Below are 27,354 nucleotides of genomic sequence, written 5' to 3' on the forward strand. Positions count from 1 at the left end.
CGGTTTCATTTCCGGCGGCCCCGCGGCCCGGAGCGTCCCCGCCGAGCGCCCACAACCCCCCTGCGCTGCCCCCTCCTCAGCCCCGCGGGCGGCCACACCCCCCCGGGCTCGGCGTGAACCGAGCGCCCCCGCCCCGCACACACACACCGCTCCTCCCCCGCCTCCTGCGCCGGCACAGAGAAAGGGAAGGGAGGCGGCGCCGCCGGGCCCGGGTCTCCCGCACCGCACACAACATGGAGGAGCTGGTGGTGGAGGTGCGGGGCTCCAACGGGGCCTTCTACAAGGTACCGGGGGCTCGCGGCCGGGCCGGGCCCCAGGGGAGGGAGCGCGGCCGGGCACGGGAGGAGGAGGAGGCGGCGGCGGCTCCTCCTCCCCGCGCTGAGGGAGCGCGGAGGCCCCGGGGCAGGAGGAGAAGGAGGAGGAGGGAGAGCGGGGCAGGGGCGAGGCCGCGACGGGTCCCTCGCGGTGTCCGCGGGGAGCGAACGGGGCCGAGGGGACGCGAGGCCCGTGAGGAGCCGGAGCGGGGAGGCCTCGGGCCTTCACCCCTTTGTGGGAAGGGGAGCCCCGGGCCGCCCTGCCCCGGCGCTGGGCGAGGATCAGCGCCGGGATGGGGCATTAATTGCTAAATCCTCAGCTTTTGTCGCTACTTAAGGAAAGTCGCTCCGGCCGTCCGGGTTTGCAGGAGAAGCTGCACTGCTGGAGCACGGCCTGCACGGCGGGAGGAGGGGGGACCTGGGCAATACACATTCCTGGTAAAACGCTGGGCAGGATTCCTGCTCCTGATGCCATGGCAGGGGTCGGTGGCTGCTGATGTTAAAGAGACCGTTGCTTGGCCAAATATATCTGTGCTGAGTCGCTAAATACATTTAATTATCAAATGTGCTTCTCACTGAAGCTACTTAGAGGCATTCCATGTTTATTTCCAAGCCCTTGTGCTTAATAAAGCCATTAGTGAGCCTTGAACATATGTAACGAGCACTTAATATGTTTATTAATACCGTGTAGTGTTGTGTGGCTTTGCATGATTTGGGTTGTGTTAATCAGCTTGTTAATAGGGGTATAATTTGTGGTTTTACTCTAATCACAGGAAAATAAAATTCAAGCATGGTGGGTTTGGGCCTACAATCATTGCCTGTTATCAACACACCAGAAGCAGCCATGGATGGGTTTCTGCAAGTCTCTCGTGGTTTAAATGTTCCTGGGACTTTAAAAATTGGGCCTAGTTATTGTGCGACATCCAATATTTATGTTAGCAATGAAGGAACAGGTAGAATTTCACACTCGGGTGTTCCTGTGGTGAGCCAGGTAGATATCCAAACGATACAGTTCCAACACCTCCCAGTGTTTCTAAGAGAAAAGACCTCTTCAAAGCTTATTTTTAAAATATATGTGATACTATCTCTTTCTGAAAATAATACCTTTTTTTAAAAAAGTGTGTATGTTACAAGTCCAGTGAGGATGGTAAATAAGCATCCTGTGAGTTCACAGTGCTGTAGTTGAAGTTCTAGATCTGTGTATGGCTTCCTGGAATTAGGTAATTTAGCACTTTCAAAAAATCAGTTTTACATTTTTAAAGGTACAGTATTCGCTCAGAAAGAAAGATAAGGAATAAATTTGTAGCACAGGACAGCTTTTAATGAGGCTTTTATCAAATTCCATGAGAGTATTTACACAACAATGTGAAAGAGATGATGGTAAAAATGACATGGTGCAATCTTTAGTGACAAATATGATTGAAGAAACTTGGGAGAATTGGAAGCTTCTACAACTTTTATTGTTTATGCAGAATTTTAACATCGTGGGGCCCTGTACTCCTTGTATAGGTAAAAGTTTTGTTTGAGCATATGTTCATGGAAGCTTATTTGTGATAGTGTATCCAGGTTATAGCACAGACTTTGCCTCCAAGTTGCATATCACGTTTGCCTTTGAACTTTTAGAAATTTTGACATGGGAGGTTTTTTTTTTTCTCCTCTTAATCTCTGAGAGGACTTGGTTAAATTATCTGAGGAGACAAATGGGCACAGGGATTTATTGGTCTTCACCTGTATTACCTCTCTAGATAGAGCATCACACTTAAGATAAATGCAATAATTCTAAAAAAAAAAAATAAATAAAAGCTGTTGAGTTTCTTTAAACTCATGCAGAAATGTTCAATGTAAACCAGCAATTTTGCTCTAGTCATTCTAGTTAACAGTGTTTTCTTTTGTCATAATGTCTGAGTATGACTCTGTTATAAAGTAATTTATCTAAATTTTTTCTTTTGAGTTTTATGCCCATTTTTCAGGTGGGGAATTTGTTTGTAAAAAACCAGTGTTGACCCAGCATAGCAAGAAGTATGCGATGATGCCAAGTGTGAATTTAATTGCAAGATGATTTTATTTATTTTCATTTAAAAAGTTTCTTTAAGGAGCCTCCTGAGAAGTATTTTAGAGCAGTAACACTTCAAACAAATCAAAAGCAAAACAATTATTTTAGTCAATCTCATGGTTTACTGATAAGTTGTGAAGATTCCTTTGGCTTTGAATAATTCTGAAGGTCTCAATCAGAACATGTAAATGTTTTGGAAAAACACCCCTCTGTCTTGATGCTGAGATGTGGAGGGGAGGAGTATGAGGCTGTTGGAGTCAGGAAGGGGCTAAGTGGCACCAGGAGGCACCTGATTGCTTCTTGGGGTTCTCATGTCCTCCTTGGTCTCTTGGAGGACCTGAGCATTTTTGAGTGTACTCAGCAGCATCTTCATCTTGACAGTACCAAACTGGTGCTTAATGGTCACCTAAGCCCTGCTGAGGGTAGTAAACCAGTCTTGTCTAACATCCACATAGAGGGATCGTGTTCCACACAAAAAGCAGGAGGCGGTTTGAGGGTGCGTTCAGACCAGATTTGAATTAAAATTTCATGCCGGTCAGGTGCTCTGTGTTTCACACAGTACTGGAGTGTCTTGGTGTCACTGCTGTAGTGGAGACTAGTTCTTTCTGAATGGAATTAAAGTATTGCTTGGTGAATACTTCAGACTTTGATGATTTTTTTTTTTTTCTCCTTGCCTAAGATGAGTTATTCCATGGAAAGTGCAGTGCAGTCAGTGGGCATGATTCAGGAATAATTGACAATCTGGTACCTAGAGATGCTTAGTCATGATTTGCTATGTGGTTGGGCCCAGAATCCTTGGAAAAAAAATGTTAGATTCCCTCACTTATTTTGTGAAGTCTGATCCCACAAACCACCAGGACTGTGAATCCAGGGGGAGGGAACTGCCTTTTTGCAGCTCACAGCCAAGTAACTAAATCTCAAAGATGTACACTATTAGGGCATTTCTTTACAAGTCTTTTCTTATATAGGAGTAGTAAATGGGGTTTTGAAGTTCTTATCTCATTCACAGAGGACTATTAGACAGCCTTTGTCTAATCTTTTTGGAACTGGCTTTAGATATTTCCCTCTAAAAGGGGACATGCTGGATGCCTTTCCAACATGGAATTGATTTTTCTTTTCCAGTTTGGGAGTGATTCTCTTGTGTCCTCTGCTAAAGATGGAAAGTGTGCTGTTTATGAGGCAGACAGTTTTGGAATGGTGTTTGTTGTTAACATCTATCTGTTGTCTGTAACCCAATTTTTGCCACTTCTTGCTCTATAACCTTGTGAAAATTTTCCACTTTTTATCCCAGTAGTTTCAGCGCTTTGCTGTTGTTTGCTGGGGTTTATAGATAACTCCATTGAAGCTACAACTGATAAAATCATTCATCTTTATTACTCCTTTATTACTCCAGGTCTCACTATTAGCAAGTGTTCCTTTGGCCTCCCATGGCCCTCTGTGTCCATTTTTTCTTTTCTTTCCTTTCACTGTTCCATACAGACGTGTCCTCAACCAGTGTCTCCAGTCTCTGTGTACCTTTGTGAGCCTGTCTGCTCAGTCCTTCTGAGGACAACAGCCTCTACCCTTTTCCCTCTCCTGGTGACCATTTCTGTGACTATTATTCTTTCCCTATTCTGTTCCTTTGTATGTCCAGCCTTTCTCAGATTTGGTTATCCACCGAGTTCCCTTTTGACATTCTCCTTCCAACAGGTATGACATGTTCAGAACTGTTATGCTAACAGTAGATGCACGTTTGTATCAACGTAGCTTTTCTTTATGTTAAAAAGCATATTTTCCCTACTTTCCCTCCTTACAGTTAATTATCTTCCTTTATTAAAATGGTTGACAATGCTCACATCTGATGATGTGAGCAGACTTTAAAAAAAGCAGCAAAATTTCATGGCAGCTGGAGCCTTTATTTGTTCCTTTGAAGTGTCTGTTATTCCATTTAGTACTAAAATAACAAATATGTTAGTGTTTCCAATAATTATTACTTTTTTAACAAATAGTTGTTAAAATTTAGACTGTATCTTCAACAGATGACCCTTCTTAGAATGTGAATGCCCATGTGTTTGAGAAATGCCACATTGTAAACTTTTTTACTTAATTATGTCTGAAACATGGAGAGAAATGAAATGGTTTATGTGACTAAAAGTCAAATTTGGTGTAAAAAACTTATCACATTTGATTTTTTTTTTCCACATTAGAGAAGAAAGATCAACCTTTGCTGTTGTAAAATGTGCTTCTGTTGACAGGTTGTTTTGTGTACTCTTACTTGATATTTCTGATATTAGCAATAGTGGTATCTCAGCTGTTGCATCCTTTCACTGTCCTCTTCTAAAACCATCATAGTCACTGTTCTGTCCCTTCATGGAGGTGCATTTCAAACTCATGTGTATGCACCTTTATGTTTGAATTTCTGTGCTTAACTTATGTTCTTTATTTAGAAAAGGCTGATGAATGATTGTTGTACTTTTTGTGATACTTTGTGTGAGATCAGAGCCTCTTCTCTGCCTCTGCTGACATCTGGGGCTGGCCTGTCCTGTGTCTGTGAATTTGGCTTGTGGTGTCAAACATTGCATTTCTTTTTAGCATTGTGTATAACTTCACATGTATCACAGAACTGAGATAACCAAACAGTTCTGATAAGCGTTAATTTTGGTTTTTCAAAGGCATTAATGTTTAAATATTAATTTTTTTTAAGAAAAACTTAGAAATGTTTTAGAACTTTCCTGTTTGTGCTTAGAAGCGTGAAAATATAGAGTGCTGGAGAGTGCAAATGCATTTTATGTGCTACAGATCTGTTTAAATATTTATATTGGAGGAAAACTGACATAATGCTGTGATACTTATCACATCAGTTTTTCATTGTCTGTATCTCTGATATTTTTCTATGTCAGAAGAAACTTAAAAACAGGGGAAACCACCTTTCTATGGGTAAATGGGATTAGACAACCAAATATTGATGACTATTAACAGTCATTAATACGTTTTGTCTGGTTGTTTTTAAGCATAAATATCACATGGAGGTGCCCAGAAGTGTTGCATATATTGCATGTTTGAAATTAGATATTTGGCAAGGCCTTGTTCACTTTGTAATTAATTAAAAATTTATTACAGTGAACTTTTTTAATTTTGCAAGACTGTAAATTAAAAGACAAACCGCGAGGTTATGACATCAACTTTTTTGGCCATGATGGAGTGAAAAACCAGGTGTTTGTGTGGTTGACTCTTCTGAACTTGATATAAGAAATTGTTAATTTGTGTTTTTCCCTGGCAGTGTCTGTAGTGATGCTGTCTGTGTACAGTCAACAGTTATCCTGATGTTCCTGGTTCAGGATACTCCAGGTTCCTGGGTTGGGACCAAAGGAATGTGGAAGAACTGTTTAAGAAGAACTTAAACAGGAGAGTGTAGTTCACTCTGCTTTCAGCCAACTTTGTTTTATCCAGATAACATCATTGCTGAACTGTTTAAAGGTCCAGCCTACTCTTCAGCTTAATTTATTTGTGGCACAGGGTTCACTTACTAATGGTACATTTTAGCATTATCACCTCCAGTCAGGTATATTGCTGCAGTCCCTGGAATTCAGCTGAAGATGGATCAGATGCTCTCAGTCCTGGATATGTGATGTAGTCTTGCTTTTAACCGCTGTGCTTGTTTATTTTTCTGTCATTTCCTGGAATTTTTTCAGAGTGCTGTTTAGAGCACCTTTTGGTGTTTTCATGACTTCTCCCAAAATGTCTTTCATACAAGGAAAGGGGATTTATTTGTTTTTTGACATTTTATGAATGTGAGAAAATTGTTACCGAATTCTTTCTCAGGGCATGGTTTAGTGTTACTCTTAACTGTTTTTCTCAAGGCTACTAAGTGTTCCTGGTATAATTTCTGTTGAATTTGCTTTATGAAGTAATTTCTGCTTTTGCATACTCAAGTATTACTAATAATGCTCAGCCCTATCCTTTTCCAGTCTGTGGCATGAAGGAGCCATACCTAATACTTGGTAGTGATCATAGTATTTGTCAGGAATTAAAGGCATCTCTTTCAGCTGCATCTGTAAGAATAGGTGCTTCTAAGGTGCACATAAAAGATTGGAAGAAATGTGGGTGAAGCCTTTTGAAGGTGATGTGTGTAATGTTGTGAAATGAGTCAGGACTACCACTGTTTGGTTCAAAGGCATATCCAGTTGTGGAGTTTCCTTACAGAATACACAGTAATATGAAACATTAGGTAAATGTTCAGTATTGGGGAGTTCTGTTGCCTCTTTATGTAAAAAGCATTTCTGTACTACTATCAACATGATCTTGAGATGTGGTCCTAAATCTTCTTTATATCATGTCGTTGAAAAGCATCAGCTGTGCTTGTAATCTCCTTTGAAGGAATATCTTAGAATTTTGAAACACATAATTATGAATACTTAAAGACTGTTCTAAGTATCCTTTGGTTGCTAGCAATAACAAAGTCTTGTTCTTGAGAGTATTGAGAGGGGAGCAAGGTGTAAAGTAACTTTTTGCTGTTGTCATTGTGGCTTTGCTTTGACTTCACTGTGGCATTAGTGCTGAATGTGTCTGAGTGATGACACTCATGCTCATGTACCGCTTAATTTTAGTATAACCCATTCTTGGAATTCTCTGTCAGCCATCAGGTGTTGCTCTTCTTTCATACTGAGATACTGCTGCAAGTTGGGAAATACTTTGGAATACTTTATAAAGCAAAAATACCGGAAGATTTTTTTTTTAAAAAACTTTTAGATTCCAAATGAGAAAGAAACTTTTACCTTCTTGTAAGAGATAATATCTATTCTTGTCTTGGAAACATGGAAGTGTGAGGGTAATAAAATGTTCCACACTTGATTTACTACTTCTTCTACAGAAACAGTATTTGCTGCTAACTTATTTTCAATTTACTGAGAATTGTTTGATCTCCTAGGATGGATTTCATTTGGTAGAACAAACTTTTATACTTACTTTTGCTCATGGGCTTTAATCTACCTACCATGTAAGGATATACTGTCTGTGTACTAACAGAGGAATACTCAGCACTTCACCAGTTTGTTTCAGAAGTTTGTGGAGATGCTTTAAAAAATAAAGAAAAAAAGGCACAATCTTTTCACCCCCGGTTGACCTGTGGCCTCCACCATTTGAGGCTAATAAAAATATTTTCATTGATAAATCCCAGAGTTCTTTGAGTATTGATCTTGCTGTTCTGTAGGTGGGAGCAGGGGGGGATGTTCAGAGTTTAAAGCTGAAAACTAATCAAACAAACATCAGTCAGTTGGGTGTCCAAGGCAGGAGGAACCCTGTCAGTGCTGAATGGTAGTAAGGCTGAGGAGCATTTATCTAAAGGTTGTGCACTACAGAATCACTGTGATGAAGTAAATGTGGGCAAAACTCTGCTGAAATGGATATAGATGAGTTTTCCTAATGCAATATTCAAATGTATTTTGAGGTAAAAGAGAGAAGAGACAGAATTTAGAGGTTCTGTGGGGAGTTTTAAGGAGTACAGGTGTTTAATTTTTGTGCCTGTCTATACATAAAAATGTGATTATAAACCCAAACATTTTAAACTTTCCTTATGAAACTATTCAGAATGCTCTTGTTGTTTCTTAGTAACCTCTCCTGTTACTTCTCAAAAGTAGGAAGAATGTATTCATAGCTTGGGCATTCTGTTTGTGTATCAATATGCTGGCAGTCACAAACCCAAGGAGGTTATCAGCTTTCAGGATGTGTTTTGTGTAAGTCTACTGCAAAATTAAAAAGGCTGATTTGAAAGCACACTTGCATTGTGAGTTTCAAAATTTGTGAAAGAAAAGTGTTATGGAGGTTTAAAATTATTTTTTAAAATGTCCACAAGCATACCATAATTATACCTTGTTTCCTCCACAGGCATTTGTAAAGGATGTGCATGAAGATTCAATAACAGTTTCATTTGAAAACAAGTAAGTGTATTGCTGGTGTTATACCTACAAATGATAGAGTATCAACCTTGCATTTGATTAACCTAAATGTGACTTTGAGTAGCATTTTTTAGATACACTAAACTTGCTGTTTGGCTGTTTTAGAATTAGGTTCAGTATCTACTATTTTGTGACATTTCTGTATAAATGGCTTTAATGGTTTAAATACTTCTAAGTACAAAACTGGGAAAATAAGCATGTTCTTGAATTTACATGATGACCACCCATGTTTGAATAAGTCAGCAGTTGTCCCATGATTGTCTCTGTCTCACATGAATGTCTTATTTTAGTTTTAGGAGATTGCATTATTACAAAAATTGTTCTATAGATAAGTGAGGAATAGCAGATTTCTTGATAAATCAAATTTATCCAATCTCTATTAAAGAAACTGAAAATTAAAACTTTATTCAGACTGAATCCTGATCAAGTTTTCATAATCTGTGGTAGAAACAAAGAAAAAGAACATACAGGCTTGTTTTGAAGGAAATGTCCAAATGTGTTATGGAATGTTTAACCTATGTTTCTAATGGTGGTATTAAGACCTATTTAATTGTAAATAGAGTAAAAACTGCTACTGGACGATTTCAAAAGACTGCAGGTGACATCAGGGATTCATTTAAGATGCTTAATGGTCACTTAGATGTATTTTTCTTATTATGTATACATTGGATCACATTAGTATGCACAGAAGGTCCACAAAGTTTAAAAAGTAAAATTAATGGGTTGCAGATGTTTCTGATTTCTGTTTATGAAGAAAATGAAAATGTTTAGACCATTCACTGTGTTTTTATTTGTAGCTGGCAACCAGAGAGACAAATACCATTCCATGATGTGAGGTTCCCCCCACCTGCAGGCTATAACAAAGACATCAATGAAAGCGATGAAGTAGAGGTGGGTATGTGTGTGTGCTCCAGCCACAACACTTGCTCTGACAAGTGAGAGAACTTGGTGTGAAAAATGTCAGCCAGGCCACTGGAAGGTTTGCTTCCGTGTTATGTGCTGTCACCTCCTTTGATTCCAAGTACTACATGAAACACTATGTCAAGCACATCATCAAAAGCAGATTTTGACAGTTGTGAACCCCACAAATTCCATGTACCAAAAGAAACCCATGTAAAATTCCATGTGCCTTGACCTCCATGCTGAGTTACAAACATGATCACTGTTTCATTGGTTACTGATCAGTCCTTTATCAGAACTGAATTAATTTAGAAATAGATGCTGGACTGTAGTTCTTCAGCTGTAAGTTAATAATGTCTCTGTTAGTAAAATTTCATGCTGAATGAGATAATTTGCATTATACGTGTGTGTACATAAAATATAGAAATATATGTGTATATGTAAATAGTTACGTGTATACATAGATTGGCTTTAAAGCAGCACATACCTAAAACCTCCTTATTTTATAAAATTATAAAATGTGTAATTAACTCAAAGAGAACTTTCAAGATTTGCATGTTTTGTAAGTTTATTTTCATTTAAAAGATAAGAAAATAGCAAAAGTTATTTGATATGAATGTGGCTGTTATCATATATGTGCTAAAGAAGTGTAGCTGTGTGTCCTCTCTTTCACCCGCTGGTCAGCAGACCTACACACAATTAAAAATACTGTTGATTAAATATTAACAGTTGTAGAAGCCTGAATTATCTCTCTTTGACTGTATGCAAGACTGAAGCAACTAATGCCAATAGATTGGATACAATATTATTTATCTGCACAATTTTGCATACATAACTTTATCTCCTGCTTGTATTTTCAATAGATAGGTCAGCTGTTACCTGTTTGCTGTGTGGTGCTTAGAGACTTTCTGTACTAATGTACTGTGTACTTTAGGTACTAATACATTCTACTGGATTTTGTTCCTGTAGAGTTCCTGATCATATTAGTGTCAGCTTTTGTGATGTCTTTTAAGAATGTAATGTATGTATTTTGTTTAGGTTTATTCCAGGGCAAATGAAAAAGAACCCTGCTGTTGGTGGTTGGCTAAAGTGAGAATGATAAAGGGTGAGGTAGGAATATGCATATATACATATATATTTTATATTTATTTATACTTTATTTTCCCATTGTTTTCTATTTATATATTGATGTGCATGGTGTTTTTAACTAATCTCTCTTCATCTCCCATCAGAGATTGGGACAGTTGCAATTACCATTAACCTCAACCTGAAAAGTCAACTTTGACTTGTGCAGTTAACAAAAGTCCCTTTTCCTTAATAGCATAATGCTCACTCTTGTTATAAAATGTGTGGCTTGGATGATTTTATTATTTTTATATCAGTTCTACGTAATAGAATATGCAGCCTGTGATGCTACATACAACGAAATCGTCACAATTGAGCGCTTGAGATCTGTGAACCCCAATAAACCCGCAACAAAAGATACTTTTCATAAAATCAAACTGGCAGTTCCCGAAGATTTAAGGCAAATGTGAGTACAAATGTTTCTTTATAGCTTTTTTCAAAATGTGGGTAACATTTGGAACCTGAGACAAGAAGGAATAAAGACGCTTTTCACCGCTCCAAATTAATATTTTTAAATTTTCATGTAAGAATATAGAAAATACAAATGTTGACATGGTTATGCTTGAGAAATAGATAATTTTTTAAATTACTATTTAGTCTTGGAGGAGGAAATGCTTTCTTCAAGGTTTTAGGGTTTGTGTGTGGTATAAGTTAAGATTTTTATTCTTGCAGCTGTTCAGTGATATGCACAGATTAATGTGAACTTTTGTTGTCCATGTCAAATTAATATGTCGACTTTTGTTATTTGTTGATGGCTCTGGGAATAGCTGTACAGTAATTAAGCCTCCCAGAGTATGATACAGAACAGCTAGTTTTCTCCTAGAAGGTGGACATACTGTTCTCATGTAGATATAGCTCTGAAAGTCAGATTAATATTGACTCCCCTTGTTTACCTTCAGATCACTTTCTGCTTTTTTTGAGATGCATGTTATTGCTTCAGTGTGGATTGAACTATAAATTCAGGTTAGACTAAAAACTTCTGCAGTTGGTGTTGTAGTACACAAGTTCACAAAGTAGCAAGTGGACAGAGGAGGCCTGGAGAAGCCAAATGCAGCATGAGATGAGCACAAGAATGCTGCAGTGGTTACAATGAAATCACACGTACTGGTTCATGATGTGTTTGAAATTTTGGTCTTGCTGATTGTAATGACTGTAGCTTTTTAATGTAGTTTTGTTTAACTTGTCATTTCATAGATGTACGTACAGAAAATTTCTGAAATATTTCAAATCCTACTCACGTGAAAACAAATGAAAGAACAATGAGTAAAATAAATAATAAAGAATGAAATAGCACCTGCACTAAAAGGGAGAGCTTGGAGAATCTTTATTTACATTCTTTGTGTTAAGGAATTAATCTTTTTGACTGTTAACCAAAAATGCAGTGGTTATTATTTTTAACTCTGTAGCATTTTTATTCCTAGGTGTGCCAAAGAATCTGCACATAAGGATTTCAAAAAGGCAGTTGGAGCTTTTTCTGTAACATATGATTCTGAAAACCACCAGCTTATTATTTTGGTAAGTACAAATATCTTACTGTACCATTGGCAGTGGTTTCTTTCAAGAGTTCATAAGGAACCCACTTTGCTTTATTACTAATTACTGTTTTCTTTATCACTAATTTAGTCAATCAACGACGTAACAACGAAGCGGGCAAACATGCTGATTGATATGCACTTTCGAAGTCTTCGTACCAAGTTATCCCTGATACTGAGAAATGAAGAAGCCAGCAAACAGCTGGAGGTATGATGGTTGTTTTCCCTGAAGTCATTGGAGTAAAACAGATGATAAAGAAAACCTTCATGCGTTTCTTAGCTGGCAGGACTTGCACTGGGGTGAGATAACAGTGATACTGGAGGTGTGAAACAAAAGGCAGGTGGAGGTGTCATCCAGCATTGACAGTTATAGGGCCTGTTCTTGCAAAGGCTCATTTTTATCAGCAGGATTTTGAGGAGGGGGGTAAATACAAGTGCATAGGCACATGTACACATACATTTTTTTCATAGTTTGAAACAGAAAATAATTAGCCATGATTGCATGAGTAGTGCCACCTATTTGATAGCTTTAAAAATAGATAGTGAATATGTCATAGTAGTGACGTGGACTAGAACTGGATCTAGCAAAATAACATAGTGAGACTGGTGTTGGTAGAGTGTACGAAGGGGTAGGTTCATCTATAGATAAAATGTTAGGAAATAATCTACAGCAGATACAGCTTCTGATATTCCTGTGACTGGAGAGTGGGTGTTGACTGGCAAGAAGCTTGAGTCATACTTGTCCATGGGTTAAAAAAAAAAAAAGGAGTAGGCTAGGAAATAAGGGGTTCTTTATACATCAGAATTAACACTTCTTTATGATTTTTCTCCTATCTACAAATCAGATAAAATAACATTTCTAAAAACTTTTTAGATTCACTTTCAAAAACCAGAGGTACCACTCAAACTACTGTAATTCAGTTTTATATGGGTGTACAGCAGCAGTGTTACTGCAGACCCAGGTTTCATCCCCCCCTCCATCCCAAGGGTTACATCTGTTTGGTTTTAGTGTGAAGTGGGATGTCATGTAGTAGTTCAGGCCTCTTGTATCCAGTGAGTGTACTCACTGTTACAAGAAATTCTCAGTTCTGTTGTCCTCTTCTTAGTCTCCTGATTTCTGTGTTTCAGACCCAAGTTTGTTAGGTCTTGATTTTTCTTAATATTGGGAAAGGTCCAATTTTTCCTCATTGGTGTTGCTTATTGAGCACCCCACTGTAGCTCTTCAGTAATCATTCTTCTTTATCTTCCTGCAGAACTGACAATTGTGTGGGCAGTTTACCTCTTGAAGTGCAAAGTATTATTTTGGAGGTGGGAAGAACAACAGCCTCTTTAGAGCTAATTCTCTTTACATGCCCCCACAAGTGCATGCACCAACAACTGTTGTCATTCCCAAACTAATCTTGAATTCTTTTTGTCATTGTAACACTGAACCTTTCTGCTGCTGTGAAGGTCTCGAACTCTATTTGGTTCTCACTAGAAAACCATTATTGAACCTCAGCTTCTACCTAAGCAGTGCTTGAATGAAGGTTGTGAGACAAATATATACAGTTAAAATGTACGTGACAAAAGTTGGCTGATATTTTTTCATTTTGGCATTTGTGTTTCTTGTAGATAGAATAAATATAAAACTAATTTCATCCAAAGCTGAAAAGAAAAGCTTCAGATAGTAGAAATCATAGTCGTGATTTCTATTGAGACACAGACATAACAACAGACTGCACATGTCCATCTGCAGAGAAAATATTTAGTGAACACTTTAGGCTTTACTGCATTATTAATAACAGTTCACTGTTTCCATCTAGTAGACCTTTTTCTGTGTCTCGTACTCACTGAACATTAAAAGTCTGACACTTTTTTTCTTCTGACTGTTTTACCTTTCCTGCTTTCTGAGTCATTATCACTAGACCAGCTCCTTTTGTTCCATTGGTGATCTTTTTCTTTTTCTGTTGTACCTTTTTTCTGCATGTTGGCTTCTGGACTTGCACGGCTCTAATTCTCAAATGTGGCTTTTAGAGCATCGAGTAAAATAACTGATTACTTTTTGTTTACATTCTTTCCCAGTGAGTCTGACTTAGTTCTTTTTGTTGTTTGGTTTGGGGTTTTTTTCACATACTAAAAAGCCTGAATTTAAAAGTGTTCTGCATTCTGGTTTGTATTTCATTATATCTAAATAGAATCCAGTCATGGCTGCTGTGTAGTTATTAATATGCTATATGCACAGGTTTTTTTCTTATTAATGTGTTGGAAGAAACTAGAATACAGAATTTCCTATGTTTAAATAAAACACCTTATAATACATCACTTACAGAAAAACTAATGATATTTTTAGTGCAAGCACTATAACTATGCTCTGACTGTCATAACCAAGGTCCCCAGTGATGATGCAGTTTCATCTTTTTTATGTATCATAGACAGTTGTGTTAACAACTGATCGTTGTCTTGATCATCCTGTTCTCTACTCTCATTTGACTGTCTGTAACAGATGTCAGCTAGTAAATCAGCATTTGGATTATCTGTTAGAATGTACAACTCTGAGCATTTAAAATAAGTTTAGCTTTACAATTTGTCTGTAATGTAGTTACTAAAGTGCTTGATAGAGCTCTGATTATATGAAGTATTTCATGACACTCAGATACTTACACCACTACTTCCTATAGCCAGTTCTTTGTGACAGTGGTTTAGCACTGGATATTTATCATCAACTTTAACAGGAACAGGTCAGAAAGCAGAACCAGTTGAGTTGGGAGAGAATAGGACTTGCTGTGGGCACTTCTTGGTGTTTTCTCAACCTCTGTAGGGTCTCATATTGCTGAGGTTACAGTGCTAATTTAAAGTGTGCTTGTGTATGTCTTCACAGTAGTTATAGCTTTGATTGTGATGCAGGGACATGTATAGGATTATATATTTTGGGTTTTATCTTTTTTCTTCCTTGCAAAACACTCTTTCCTTAATAGATTATCACAGTTGGAAATTCTATCTTCCCTCAATGCATTAAACTATTGTTCTTGTGTTCTGTTATGCTCACGCTTGTGAGTTCTCAGACTGACCCTTCTGTCTTTGTGGAAATGTGATTCCTGGATGAAATTCTAAAGTTTTTGTTCTCTGAATTCAGGCAACTTACAATATTCAATATAAAGATATAATTGCAGTTATACCTTAATTTTTGTCTTATCATATATAGACATGGATTCTTTATTTTACTTTTTTTAAGTGCAGTAGATATGTACAGTTGCTCTGTTTTCTGTAGAACTTTTGTGTTAGTGATTGAGTTCTTTCTGTCTCCTGCCACCTGTTGAAATGGGTGCATTTTTTTTAATCAGAAATCATAAAGTTTGCTTTGCTAAACAACACAGCATTTATTTTACTACCTTACATGAATGCTGTCTTACCTAGTAACACCTGATAGCTGTAGCTATTAAAAGGTAATTCAAAATACAGAGGTGTCAACACAGCTAGAGGCCAACCTTACGTTAATATTTAAAAGACTTCTGAAGGAGACTCTTCAGTGGTTTTGAAGAATGCATTAAAAGGATTGATGGAATAAAAAGCAGACTAAATACCTGACTGGAAAATGGGCTCAAAATTTGTTGCTGTGTGTCTCCAGTGTACTAACAATCAAAGTGAGCTGGCATTCTGTTGTTCTTCAGAGTTCTAGGCAACTTGCATCACGGTTCCACGAACAGTTTGTTGTACGTGAAGACCTGATGGGTTTGGCCATTGGCACTCACGGTGCTAATATTCAGCAAGCCAGAAAAGTCCCTGGAGTGACTGCCATTGACCTTGATGAAGATACTTGTACATTCCATATTTATGGAGAGGTAAGTTCCCTTCTTTAGCCTTTCAGAAAATACCCAAAAGAAACAAAGAAAGAAACAAACAAGCAAAACAAAAAACCTGGGGAAAATGAATGTTATTCCTCTCATACACGTGTCTATTTTAGGATCAAGATGCGGTGAAAAAGGCAAGAAGTTACCTTGAATTTGCTGAAGATGTTATACAAGTTCCAAGAAATTTAGTAGGTATGTCAATTCTGGAGGCTAACTATGTGATAGGAAGGGAAAATGCCTTCTGAGAACTGCCTTAAACTAGAAGCAGCGTGCTGATGTTTAAATACAAGGTAGAATAGTTTCTGGATATTAATTTTTGTCACATGCAGAAAACGTTTTTGGCATCACTCTAAGCTTTTCTTGAAAGCTGTGATTGAAGGATGTGGCCTTTCCTCATTACTTCCCAAGCTGCTTAGCTTTCCTGCCATTTTTCAGACAGCAAGTTGTTTTGCTGAGGTTGGAAAGAACTAAAGTTTTCATTTTCTTTGTCTCAGACTAGAACGTCTGCTTTGTAAGATAAATGTGTGCGTTACTGCCATTGGAGTACAATTTATTTCCATTTTTATCTTTGATTTCTTAGTGAATTATAAACTACCGTCAAATATCTCTACAAAGCTCAGTTTCAGAGAAGAGAATTTTACATCTGGCTCATATGGTATCTTTGGCTGTGTCAGAAAACTTCCATCAACTAAAATTTTGTAAATGAACTAAGTTTTGCTTTGTGCTCTACACAAAAAATAGTTACAACAAATGCTAGGGCATTGTAAAAACATTCTTTGGCTTTGGTTGGGTATGCATTTTAAACCAACCAAAGCAAAGCCAAATAAGCTGCAAGATAGTGAATATTTCTGTAATCAATACGTGTGACAAGTTAACACCCCAAGCTTACATAGACATTTTGGTTTATGGCTCATTAACTAAACCTGTGTTGTAGAGGATTTAAGTCATTTTGGACAAGTTCTTGCACTGATACTTAAATACTCTTGTCTAATTAGAGTATAGCAATACTCTGAGGATTGGGAGGAAACACTAAAAGTGGAATGCTCTGTATGTTCTTTCTGTAGGAAAAGTAATAGGAAAAAATGGAAAACTGATTCAAGAGATAGTGGACAAATCTGGCGTTGTAAGAGTGAGAATTGAGGCTGAAAATGATAAAAATATTCCACAAGAAGAGGTATGTTTTCAGTTAATATGATTTCTCTATGTATTAATTGGTTGTATTCTACTCAGTGATAAATTAAATTCTTCCTTGTATCTTCATAGTGGTAAGATAAAGTTTTGATTAAAGTGTGTTTTCTGATAGAGTCCATCTTATACTGTTAATGCTGAGAGGTGTTTTTATGTAAATTTGGCTTATCTGTGTTAGAAAAAAATGGTTTTTGAAGATTTTTGGTGATGTACCTTCTTAGAGATTTTATCTTACTCCTGTTGGAAGCAATGACACATTTTCCAGCATGTGCTAGGCTGTAAACATATATGAAACTTGTTTTCATTCACTAATCTACTTTGTGTTTGATCTCTTATGTTTTTACCTGGTTTAACTTTTTTTTTTAGTAATTTATGTTGTAATGAAAAACTTGTGCTTTTTCTTAAAACTCTTTTTTAAAAAAATATTACCTTGGTTCACAATAAATTGTAACCTAAAGAAAAACAAGCATGAACAATGTGAAAATCCAGGTTTGCCCAGGAAGGCTCTCAACCTGTAAAGGGAGTTAATGACGTCCTGAACTTCTTAATTTGAGGCACTTTATGTGGGGCTGCATCGAGGGGCAAAGTTGCAGGTTTGCAAAAAAACCCTCAAAGCACGAAGGTTTTAACATCTCAATGCAAGAAAAGATTCCCTGCAATTTCAAATGTGAAATGTGTTTAAAGAAAACTGAACTGCCTTTAGTTTACCTCAAAATCTGAACAGGTACCAGTTAAGAACCTGTGCTACCTTGGATAAGATATGGAATGTGTTTCTGGAGCCCTTGTGTTCTTGCTTGAGTAGTTCATCCTTTGTTTTATCACTGTGAATCTGTTACTGAGGACTCACAATCCAATTTCCATCTTTCTGTAAAGGGTGACTAAGCAATTAAATGAGGGGTTTTTACTATTTCACTAGTTTTACATCTACCTGAAAAGATGTTGTTGTATAAATTCCTACATCATAAAATAGAACTAGTTTAATAAGCAAGAGGCTGCTGCTCTTGCTGCAGGCAGTAGATTCACAGAAGGGTAAAAGAGCAAATACTCATGGCTGCAATTAGTATGTCAGGCTTTCTTTTTTGTCTTCTGACTTGAAAAGCCTTATTTGCTTACCTTTTTCTTTACAAAATGCAGCTTTTAAAGATTATCTTGAAAGCCTTTTTTCTTACCTGCCAAGCTCTGCATTCATACTTGTGTTTTACCTGGTAATGACATTTCTAACACTGGCATTGCTTGCACTGCCTCGTGTGTTAGTTGTGTCATACCAGGAGCATGGCAGAAACCTGGCATCACATCTGGGCAGGTAAGAGTTAGTTGCTGTAAGTTGAATGCAGGTTTATTTCAACTAAGAAATACACATCATCTCCCCATGTGTGAACTTGGATATTGGAGCCCTTCCTGTAGTAGAACAATAGTTCAGTTAAATTTTAATACAGCATTGGGGTTTTTTTAATGTGACTGAGATGTTAGAATACTGCCCATTAATTTCAGGTACAGTTTTATGCATCTCATAATTTTATAACAGGATCTTTAAGTTTTTCGTATTTTTAAAATGAGATAGGTATTGTTTGAGATAGTAATATATATTACTTTTATCTCTAAATTTATTATGCATATAAGGTCTGTTCAGTATTCACCACTGCAGCCAAGCTGAAGATTGGTACTTTTACTTTGATGACAAAAATAAGGTTCAATAAATAAGTACTTTGATGCTTTTATATGGCTGAAATTGTTTGACATGGTTACCAGCTCATATTCTTAATAGCTGGCATTGCTATACCTTTAATCCACTGCTAAAAGCAACAGCAAACATTTTTCCTTAAATGCCTCTTTAAATCATTTGAATTGTGATCTTTTAATAATTGATACTGTGAGCTAGTTAAGGCCAGCTTAGTAGAAATTTCACTGTTCTTTATCAGATTGTATTAAATATTTATGAAACTTAAAATACCCCAGACAATAAAAGATTTCAGTCAACGATGCCTGTGGCTAAAGGACTTCTAATGAGTATGAAAGTTAGTATTGAGGTTTCTTAGGACTAGAGGACTGTGTATATATTTTTTTTCTTGTTACTTACATTAGACCTCACACATATGCATTAAGTCTTTTGTATGTAAAAGAAGGGGGGGGAGGGGGGGGAGAAAAACAAACAAGACCTAAAAAACTGAGACAAAATTACAGACTTGCCACTCTTGGGGAACCTTGGCATATCGTGCTGTTGTTACTTCTTAAAACAGTTGTGTCTCAAATCATTTCACTTCTGCAGAAAACTTTCCTTTGGAATGCAGTCCTGCTTGGGTTGCCTAAGTTAATCTTTAAGTATTTTATCTCCAAATATCATCATTTCAGACACTAAATTTCCAGCTTTACATTTTCCGTCTGTTTGTTGAATTGTTTAACATGTTTGAAAGGTGAAAGAAATGTAAGTTAGAAATTGTTACCTGAAGTACTTACTCTTTCTTGAATATGTTTTGGTTTGCCTTTCACAAATGTAGAGATCCTCAAGAAGGATCAAGTTCTGTTTCATGACATGATGTTAATTTGATTCACTTTTTTAAAAGATCGAAGGTAGACTGAAAGGACCTGATGTGACAGTATAGATGTGACAGCAAAGGTGGTATTAATTTTGAAGGGAGGAAACATGGAGTGTTTTAAATTGACTGTTTTTCACTTCTTCAGAAAAATAAAAGTTGGCATTGTGATGCAAACGGTCTAAATTTCCTTGTGTAAAAAAGCTCTTTGCCTGAAGGGAGTCAGACTACATGATCTAATCAGTATCAGAATTTAAATAAACTGTTCTCTGATTTACATCTTAATTTATGCTTATATGTGTTGTAAGACTTGTTTTCAAATTTTACAGTAATATGTTGGGTTCTCTTCAGAATTCGATGCCTAATCAATAACCATAGGACTCCTGTTACTGTGTTTTAGGGCATGGTGCCATTTGTGTTTGTGGGAACCAAGGATAGCATCACTAATGCAACTGTTCTTCTGGATTATCATCTTAATTATTTAAAGGTGGGGAAAACCATGCTGCTTTACCACTGATTTTTTTTTTTTTCTGTGGATACTTAACATGGTAGCAATGTGATAACTAAAGTCTGTTTGGGCTCTGAGGCTGTTGAAAAATTGGGTTTATAACAAGTTTTCCATCTAAAAACAAAACGTTTTATTAAAAGAATAATTTATCTGAAAGGTAGGATGAAAAAAGCTTTTTTTCAGAATGCAAATTCCAGATAAATAAGGAAATAATCTGTCTCAAAAGTACTGCCAACTTTATATATGAGGAATAGCCAGTCCCTCATGGGGCTACAAAGCAGTGTTCTAGGCAGGATCTTATAGACTGTGGGCATTTCATGCAAAATCCCTAAACTGCTTTTTCTGTACTGGATTGACATTTCATACTTGAGTATGTTTTGTAGGCAACTCAGCTTCATATGTTATGTTTGCCTCTTGGCTCCATGACTTCCCCAGCAGTTTGCAGTGCTTGATGCCTGTTGTATAGGGAGCAAAAAATATCCCACATTATTGCCTATAGTTCCTTTTGCCTGCGGTGGTTATGGCCCGGTGCCCTATCCCTTTCTATGAAACAATACTCTTACATCATAATTGTTTAATAACTTTGTTATTTGTTGTGTGCTACGCCGTAAGAAGCTTGTGTTGGGATCTGAGTGCTTTTTCTCAATATGTGTTTTAAACAAACCTAAATTTGTAAAGTGTGCCACTGGGAGAATTGTATTGGTAGCAAACAGATTAGAAAGTCTTTTTGGTAAACAGTTTATTCTCAAAGCTGAGTTACTGTTTGAGTATTAAGTAGATGATTAGTTGCAATACTGAAGTGCTCTTTCTTCCTGAGAACACTCAGATGATTAAACAGTGGTTCCACATGACTTGCTGTGCTTGTGTTTGCGTAGGAAGTGGACCAGCTGCGTTTGGAAAGATTGCAGATTGATGAGCAGCTTCGGCAGATTGGAGCTACTTCCAGGCCCCCCCCCAACCGCACGGACAAGGAGAAGGGCTACATGACCGACGACGGGCCCGGGCTCGGCCGCGGGAGTCGGCCTTACAGGAACCGGGGGCACAGCAGGCGTGGGCCAGGCTATGCTTCAGGTACGTGACTAGAGGGGCACTTAAAGTTTTCAGAGTAGCCTACTGCTCTCTTGATTTCATGAAAAAGACTGGACTAGGGAACAGAGCTGTTACAGCAGAAATGCAGTTAATATCGAGTATTAATATTTGAAGATTAAATAAGGCTTTATGCTGTAGAAAACACTCAGAAGTGTAGTGCTCTCCTGTAATCTACACTTATGCACTTATGCAGTTCCTGTCTCTTACAGCATGCTTATGTCTTCTGTAGTATGGAGCATATGTAGTTATGCCCTAACTCTTTATTTATCTATATTTATCTCTATTTTATCTATATTTTGAACAATTTCCAACAGTAAAACCTCAGTTTTCACTTAAGCCTGCGTGAGGTTGTGTTAATATAAATATTTATAGGTGAAAATACTGTGTAGCTCAATCTAAAAAAAAAAACGTATTCTCATATTAAGTTGAACTTTGATGTCTTTACTACAAGACCATAGTCACCAAAATAGTGTGTTCCTCTTTGAAACCTTTATAATTCATTAATGAATAGTTTTCCGGGTTGTGCTTCTTCAGAGCAGTCTGTTACTTCATTATCCATGATGTAGGTCAGCTGGTGTTTGTCCTGACTGAAAGGCCTGCAGTGTGAGCTCTGTAAGACAGTCTTAGCTCACATTCTACATAATACAAAATTAATGTTTTTGTGCTGTTGACTGTTTTTAGAAGATGTGAACTCACCTTGCTGATAATATTATAGGGGGGAAAAAATGGGGAAAAGAACCAACTTTTGTTAGTGAAGGTGATCTGCTAACTGGAAAGATTATAATGGTCGTTTATTCTGGGTTTGATACATTTCTAGCATTCTAACTTTGTTCTCTGCTTTTGTAGTCTGTTACAGGCTGTTTCATGATGGAATTATTTTCTTTTCATAGATGAGTTGCAGTGGTGAGAGGAGACAGGACAGGTTATATTCATAACTTTCAGTTTCAGAAATATGAAGGAGTCTAGTCTATTAGACTTATGTTTTACTAGATTTATTACATTTTATAGTAGATTTAATAATCTATGGTAAGCTGATAACACCAAGTGACTCAGTGTGTGGCACACTTAACTATTTAGCCCTGAACACACAACTAACTTTTATCAGTGTATGTCTTGACTTTTTGAAGAAGTAACTTATATTATGCACCTTTCTGTGCTGTGTATGTTATAGAGGTTGGGAGGCAAAAAAAATCCCAAACCTGTTCATTAACAACAAAAAAAAAAAAAAAAAAAAAGAAGGAAAAATTTTAATATATACATTTTTGATTCTGCTATAGTAATTTCATGCTAAGCTACACTGGCGTGTTTGGATTTTTTTCACCCTCTTAATAGGAACTAATTCTGAAGCATCAAATGCTTCTGAAACAGAATCTGATCACAGAGATGAACTGAGCGACTGGTCGGCGGCCCCGGCAGAGGAGGAGCGGGACAACTACCTGCGCAGGGGGGACGGGCGGAGACGTGGAGGGGGTGCACGAGGCCAAGGAGGGAGGGGGCGTGGAGGATTCAAAGGTAAATGTACACTTCGTTTTGGAAAAGGGGTGCCTGTCAGAATCCTTAAACAAACTCACTTCTGTCAGCCTCTTCTGTTGTCACCTGCTCCAACCTCCTGGGCATCCTGGTGACCCTCTCCTGAATTCTCTCCATGTTGTCAATCTTTTAAATTGAGTTTTTTGTTTCAGATGTGTTGAATGTTGAGCATAGAGGAATAATCCTTTTAGACCTCCTTTATTTTGGTATAGTTTTCTCCATCATTTGTTTTCCTAATCTGCCTCTTGCCTCAAGTTTGTAGGCTGTGCCTTCACACATGGACATCAAGGAATCAAGTTCTAGTTTATCACCAGATACAGAAAAGTATTTTATAATCTGTATTAGTCATTCAACTGTCCATATTCATATCGTCTTATTTGCATGCAATGGGATAAGATTGTAATGTATGTGTTCAGTGAAAAGGACCAGGCAAAACTAAGATGGAAGAACTTAAAAAATTTTTCTTGAATATAAATATATACATTAAGGTTATAAAACTTGATCATGTGATGGTTCATTATATTTATTTAGCTAAATACTTTAGCCTACAGCTCTACTTTTTTTCTTGAAATTTTTTTCAAAGTATGGGTGTTGCTTAATTTAATAAGGTCTTTTGAAAGAAGGTAGTGTGTAATTTAGGAAGCTCATAAGCCATTAGAAAAAATGTGAAGATGTTAAATCTTACTGAGGTTGATTGTGTACTTCTCTTCAACAGTTAATCATTTTGAGAAGTGTTTTTTCTTCAGTAGACAGTCTCTTTTAAACTGTGGTGGTTTTAAACACTGCAGTTTTGTCTACTTTATCACCTGAGAACATTTTCTTTAGCGATTTTTTGGCCCATCATTTAAGAACTGTTACATGAAAGTAATAATGTTCAGTATCGTAATATGTTAGTTTAATGTTCATGAGACAGAACATTTTGAAGTAATTCCCTACTGTGCTTGTGTAAAATTTAAGTGAAAAAGATCATGTATCCCTGTTGAACAACTCAGTTGATGAATTCTTCTTACAGGAAACGATGAACAGTCACGAACAGATAACCGCCAGCGTAACTCAAGAGAGGCAAAAGGGAGAACAGCAGACGGATCTCTTGAGGTAATTTTGCTCATATGGCAAGTCTGTACTGTTTAAAATTGCACAAGTGTCATATAGTAACATTAGAGTCTTCAAGGCTGTGGGTGACACAGTAGCCTTGTGATTCCTTGTTCCTTAATTCCCTAATCAGATATATAAGAGTTATGTTACAAAATGACACAGATGCACAGGGATCTCAATATATCAGGTTGTGTAAAGATGCAACTTTGTAATGTTCACTTGGCTCTCTGTGTGGAGAAAAATTGATCACAAGTCCCAAGGATTTACTAACCAGCTTGATTTCAGTCTTTGTTCTTAGTAGCTTTTTGTTTTTAGCTTTTATTTCTTGCTGCATTGTGTATTGCTGTCTGTCTCTATGTACCCGAAGGAAGAAAATCTTTAACACTTCTTATTAAGTGTTGTAGCCAGAATCTTCAGAGTAAGAAAGATTAAACTTCAGAAGCTACCTTACTACTAAACAAAACATTTGCAATTGAAACTAGAAAGCAAGTTAAAAACATACATCAAGAAACCTTTCAAGTAATAGATTGAAATACCTTATAACTTTAAATATTTTACAACCTTTTACAAAGAGATTTCTACCTTTTTTTCAAATGTTTTCTTTCATAAAGTTATCAGGCTCATACTTTAGGTGTATATGTTACGTTTCCCCACATGGAAACAGTTCTTGTGTCAAATGATAACGTGCAAACTTTCTACTGTCTCTTGCTGCTTAGGATGAGTTATGTTGGGAGGAAGAAATAATGAGCAGCTGCAAACTGCTGCCTGCTCTGTGGTGTTCCCAGGAGTCATGGTTCAGTGGGAGATGGAGATGACTCTTGGTTTGGTTTTAGAAAGCCTCTTTAAGAAAGGGACAAAATGGAACAAGTGACCATATGCTTAGTTTTCTGAGTGGGAGTGCTGAATCTTAAAGGTGTAGTAATTGAATATGCATCTGAAATGCAAACAATTAACATGGCAAAAAGTTATGGCCATATAAGTTTTGTAGTTAATCAATAATTGACCTACAAAGTTTGAAGTAGAGAGTGAGGAACTGTGATGCTGAAAAAAAAACCCTAAGGCACTTAAATTAAGGGATTTTTTTCTCCTGTTATTCTGAGATTTGGAGGAGATTATATTTTATAAGAAAATAAGCACTTGCATATTGTTGAAACCTGGCTAATCAAGTTGTAAAAGTCTTATTTCAAGGAATAAGTATTTACCCCCTTTACAAGCATAAAAATTTGCTTTCAACATGCTTTCTTGACATTTTTTTATGACCATTTAAAAAGGCTGCAGAAGTTTTTTGAATGTATTAAATGGAACTTTTTTCAGATTCAAAAAGGGATGGAGTAGATTTTTTTTTTTGAGTGTTAGAAAAGCTGCCATGAAATGATACTATGTTTTTTGAGAGGCTTTTTGCATACCAGAAGTAGAAATTGTTGAAACTCTTGAATTCAACCAAGAGTTGAATTGTTTGAGGTCGAATGATGTTTCAAAGATGTATCTGATATTAGTCCTTCAACTTTTTCTTGCACAAGCACACTGGAATTTTTTTTTTAGCTTTCAAGGCTGTGTAGATGTGAGGTTTTTTGTTTCAGGTGATTTTTTTTTAAGTCACAAGTATGTGGCATTTTTTAAGAGAAAAGAAGTTACACACTCCACTCCAGCTGGAGACATGTAACAAAGCCACGAGGGTATGGCACTATTTGCTCCTCCCGGATGGCCAAGGGGTGGAAGAGAGGAGAATGCTTTATATAACTCTGAATTGTTCCAGATCAGAATTGACTGCAATAATGAAAGGAGTGTCCACACTAAAACCTTACAGAATACCTCCAGTGAAGGCAGCCGGCTGCGCACGGGTAAAGACCGGAGCCAGAAGAAGGAGAAGACGGACAGCGCCGACGCTCCACAGCCGCTGGTGAACGGGGTCCCCTAAACTGCATAACTCTCAAGTCATATTTCCTATACTGTTTCAGTAATTCCTATTCCATGTTAGAGAAACTTGTTAGGCCAAAGACAAATAGTAGGCAAGATGGCGCAGGGCATGAAATGAACATATGTTCTCTGTTAGCCTTTTTTAACATCGACAGTATGCAGTTGTTTTCAGAAATAAGAAGTTATTCAAATATTTGCATAAAAATACCTGAACTTCCGAAAATCGCTTCCAAGTACATATTGCAGTTCAAACGATGAAAGATTCCTTTTTTTTTTGTTTGTTTGTTTTAAAAATACTGAGCTGTGCATTGGTAAACTTTCTGTTCAGTTGTACCATTTTAACACATCGGGTCAAATTCACTGCTCAATTTCAATTTTCAGAATAAATAGTGTTTGCAGTAATCAAATTGGCTTCTGTTTTCAATCTAACTTACCAGTTCTTCATGAAATGCTATGTCGTTTTATGTCCTGTGTCAGTTCACATTCTGGTCCACCTTTTTCAATATTTTGGTGGACCCTGAAATATGTGTGATGTAACAATTGTCATTTTCATTAGCAAAAAAGTTGTATGATCTGTGCCTTTTTTATATCTTGGCAGGTAGGAATATTATATTTGGATGCAGAAATCAGGGAAGATGAGTTGGTAACACTAAATGTAAAATATATGTAGCAATCCTTGTCAGACGTTAGTACTTTATAGACAAGTGCATGCTTTCCATAATTTTTTCCTTACATAAACATTCAGTTAGGCAGTTATAAGAATAGGAAATTTATTTTGCACTGAAGATTTGGCAAATAGTGTTATTGAAAAAGGGGTGTAATTTTTTTCTTTGTAGGCAGTACAGAAGCTTTTTTTTAAAAAAAAAAATTTAAAAAAAAAAAACCTTTCCATTGTGGAAAACTAAAAAATTCATTGTTACTGAGGGAACAAGTGTAACATGTTCACAAGCTAGTAATGTGTGCCTGCTATTTGGCCAGATGACCAGCCTAAAGCATTGATGGTTTTCATCCTCCTAAAATTTTTCAATTGCTTATTTTGATTTGGGGGCTATTTCAGGAGAGGTAGGAAAAAAGTCACCACGTGTAACGCCCTGGAAGGTGCAGATACAGGAGTCGGAGATGTCGGAGTTAGAAGGAAAGTTCATTGTACTCTGAGGTACAAGGTCCTAATTACCAGCCAATTTGAAAGTGTCACAGAATTTGATCCAAAGTACAGCTGTACACCAGGGAAGGGTGGGAAGTGGTGGGAGGAGCTGTGCTTTCCTTCATTTCTGATCACACATGAAACTTACTGGGCACAACTGCATAAGGACCTTCATTTTAATCCATTTTTATTCAGATTACTCCAGAAGGAGAGCCACTGTTTATGTACAGAATTGTACAAACTTGACCTTGCCTCTGATGTATTTTGTGAGTTTTTTGTTTCTTTGCTTTCTTCATTCTTTTTTTTCCTTGCATACAGGTGAGCATACTAAAACTGGCAACGAACTGCACATGATTTAACAAATATAAAAATGTCTTAAAAAGTATTGCCAAACATTAATGTTGATTTCTAGTTATTTATTTTGGGAATGTATAGTATTTGAAAACAGAAATTGGTACCTTGCACACATCATCTGTAAGCTGTTTGGTTTAAAATACTGTAGATAATTAACCAAGGTAGACTGACCTTGTAATGTAACTGCTCTTGGGCAATATTCTCTGTACATATTAGCTACAACAGATTGGATTTTATGTTGACATTTGTTTGGTTATAGTGCAATATATTTTGTATGCAAGCAGTTTCAATAAAGTTTGATCTTCCTCTGCTAA

General features: G+C 37.1%; 1 protein-coding gene across 5 annotated transcripts; it reads left to right on the forward strand.

The window, feature by feature from the left end:
* Positions 1-27,354, forward strand: FMR1 (fragile X messenger ribonucleoprotein 1). 5 transcript variants are annotated; one of them, XM_051789141.1, is made up of 15 exons: positions 1-284; positions 8,230-8,282; positions 9,098-9,191; positions 10,239-10,310; positions 10,583-10,731; positions 11,747-11,840; positions 11,949-12,065; positions 15,505-15,675; positions 15,798-15,876; positions 16,749-16,858; positions 19,804-19,890; positions 20,787-20,982; positions 22,369-22,512; positions 23,543-23,625; positions 25,382-27,354. In XM_051789141.1, exons 1-15 carry the CDS (start codon positions 234-236, stop codon positions 25,541-25,543), a joined length of 1,662 nt encoding a protein of 553 aa, XP_051645101.1. In that variant the 5' UTR covers positions 1-233; the 3' UTR covers positions 25,544-27,354. The 5 variants fall into 5 exon arrangements, with proteins under 5 accessions (XP_051645101.1, XP_051645092.1, XP_051645110.1 ...); XM_051789132.1 differs by having other exon boundaries at positions 8-284; positions 22,333-22,512; XM_051789150.1 differs by having other exon boundaries at positions 24-284; positions 22,333-22,512; positions 25,433-27,354.

The sequence above is a fragment of the Manacus candei genome, unplaced genomic scaffold (assembly GCF_025592945.1).
Source record: "Manacus candei isolate 608988 ecotype Guabito, Panama unplaced genomic scaffold, ASM2559294v1 h1tg000003l, whole genome shotgun sequence".
Taxonomy (NCBI): domain Eukaryota; kingdom Metazoa; phylum Chordata; class Aves; order Passeriformes; family Pipridae; genus Manacus; species Manacus candei.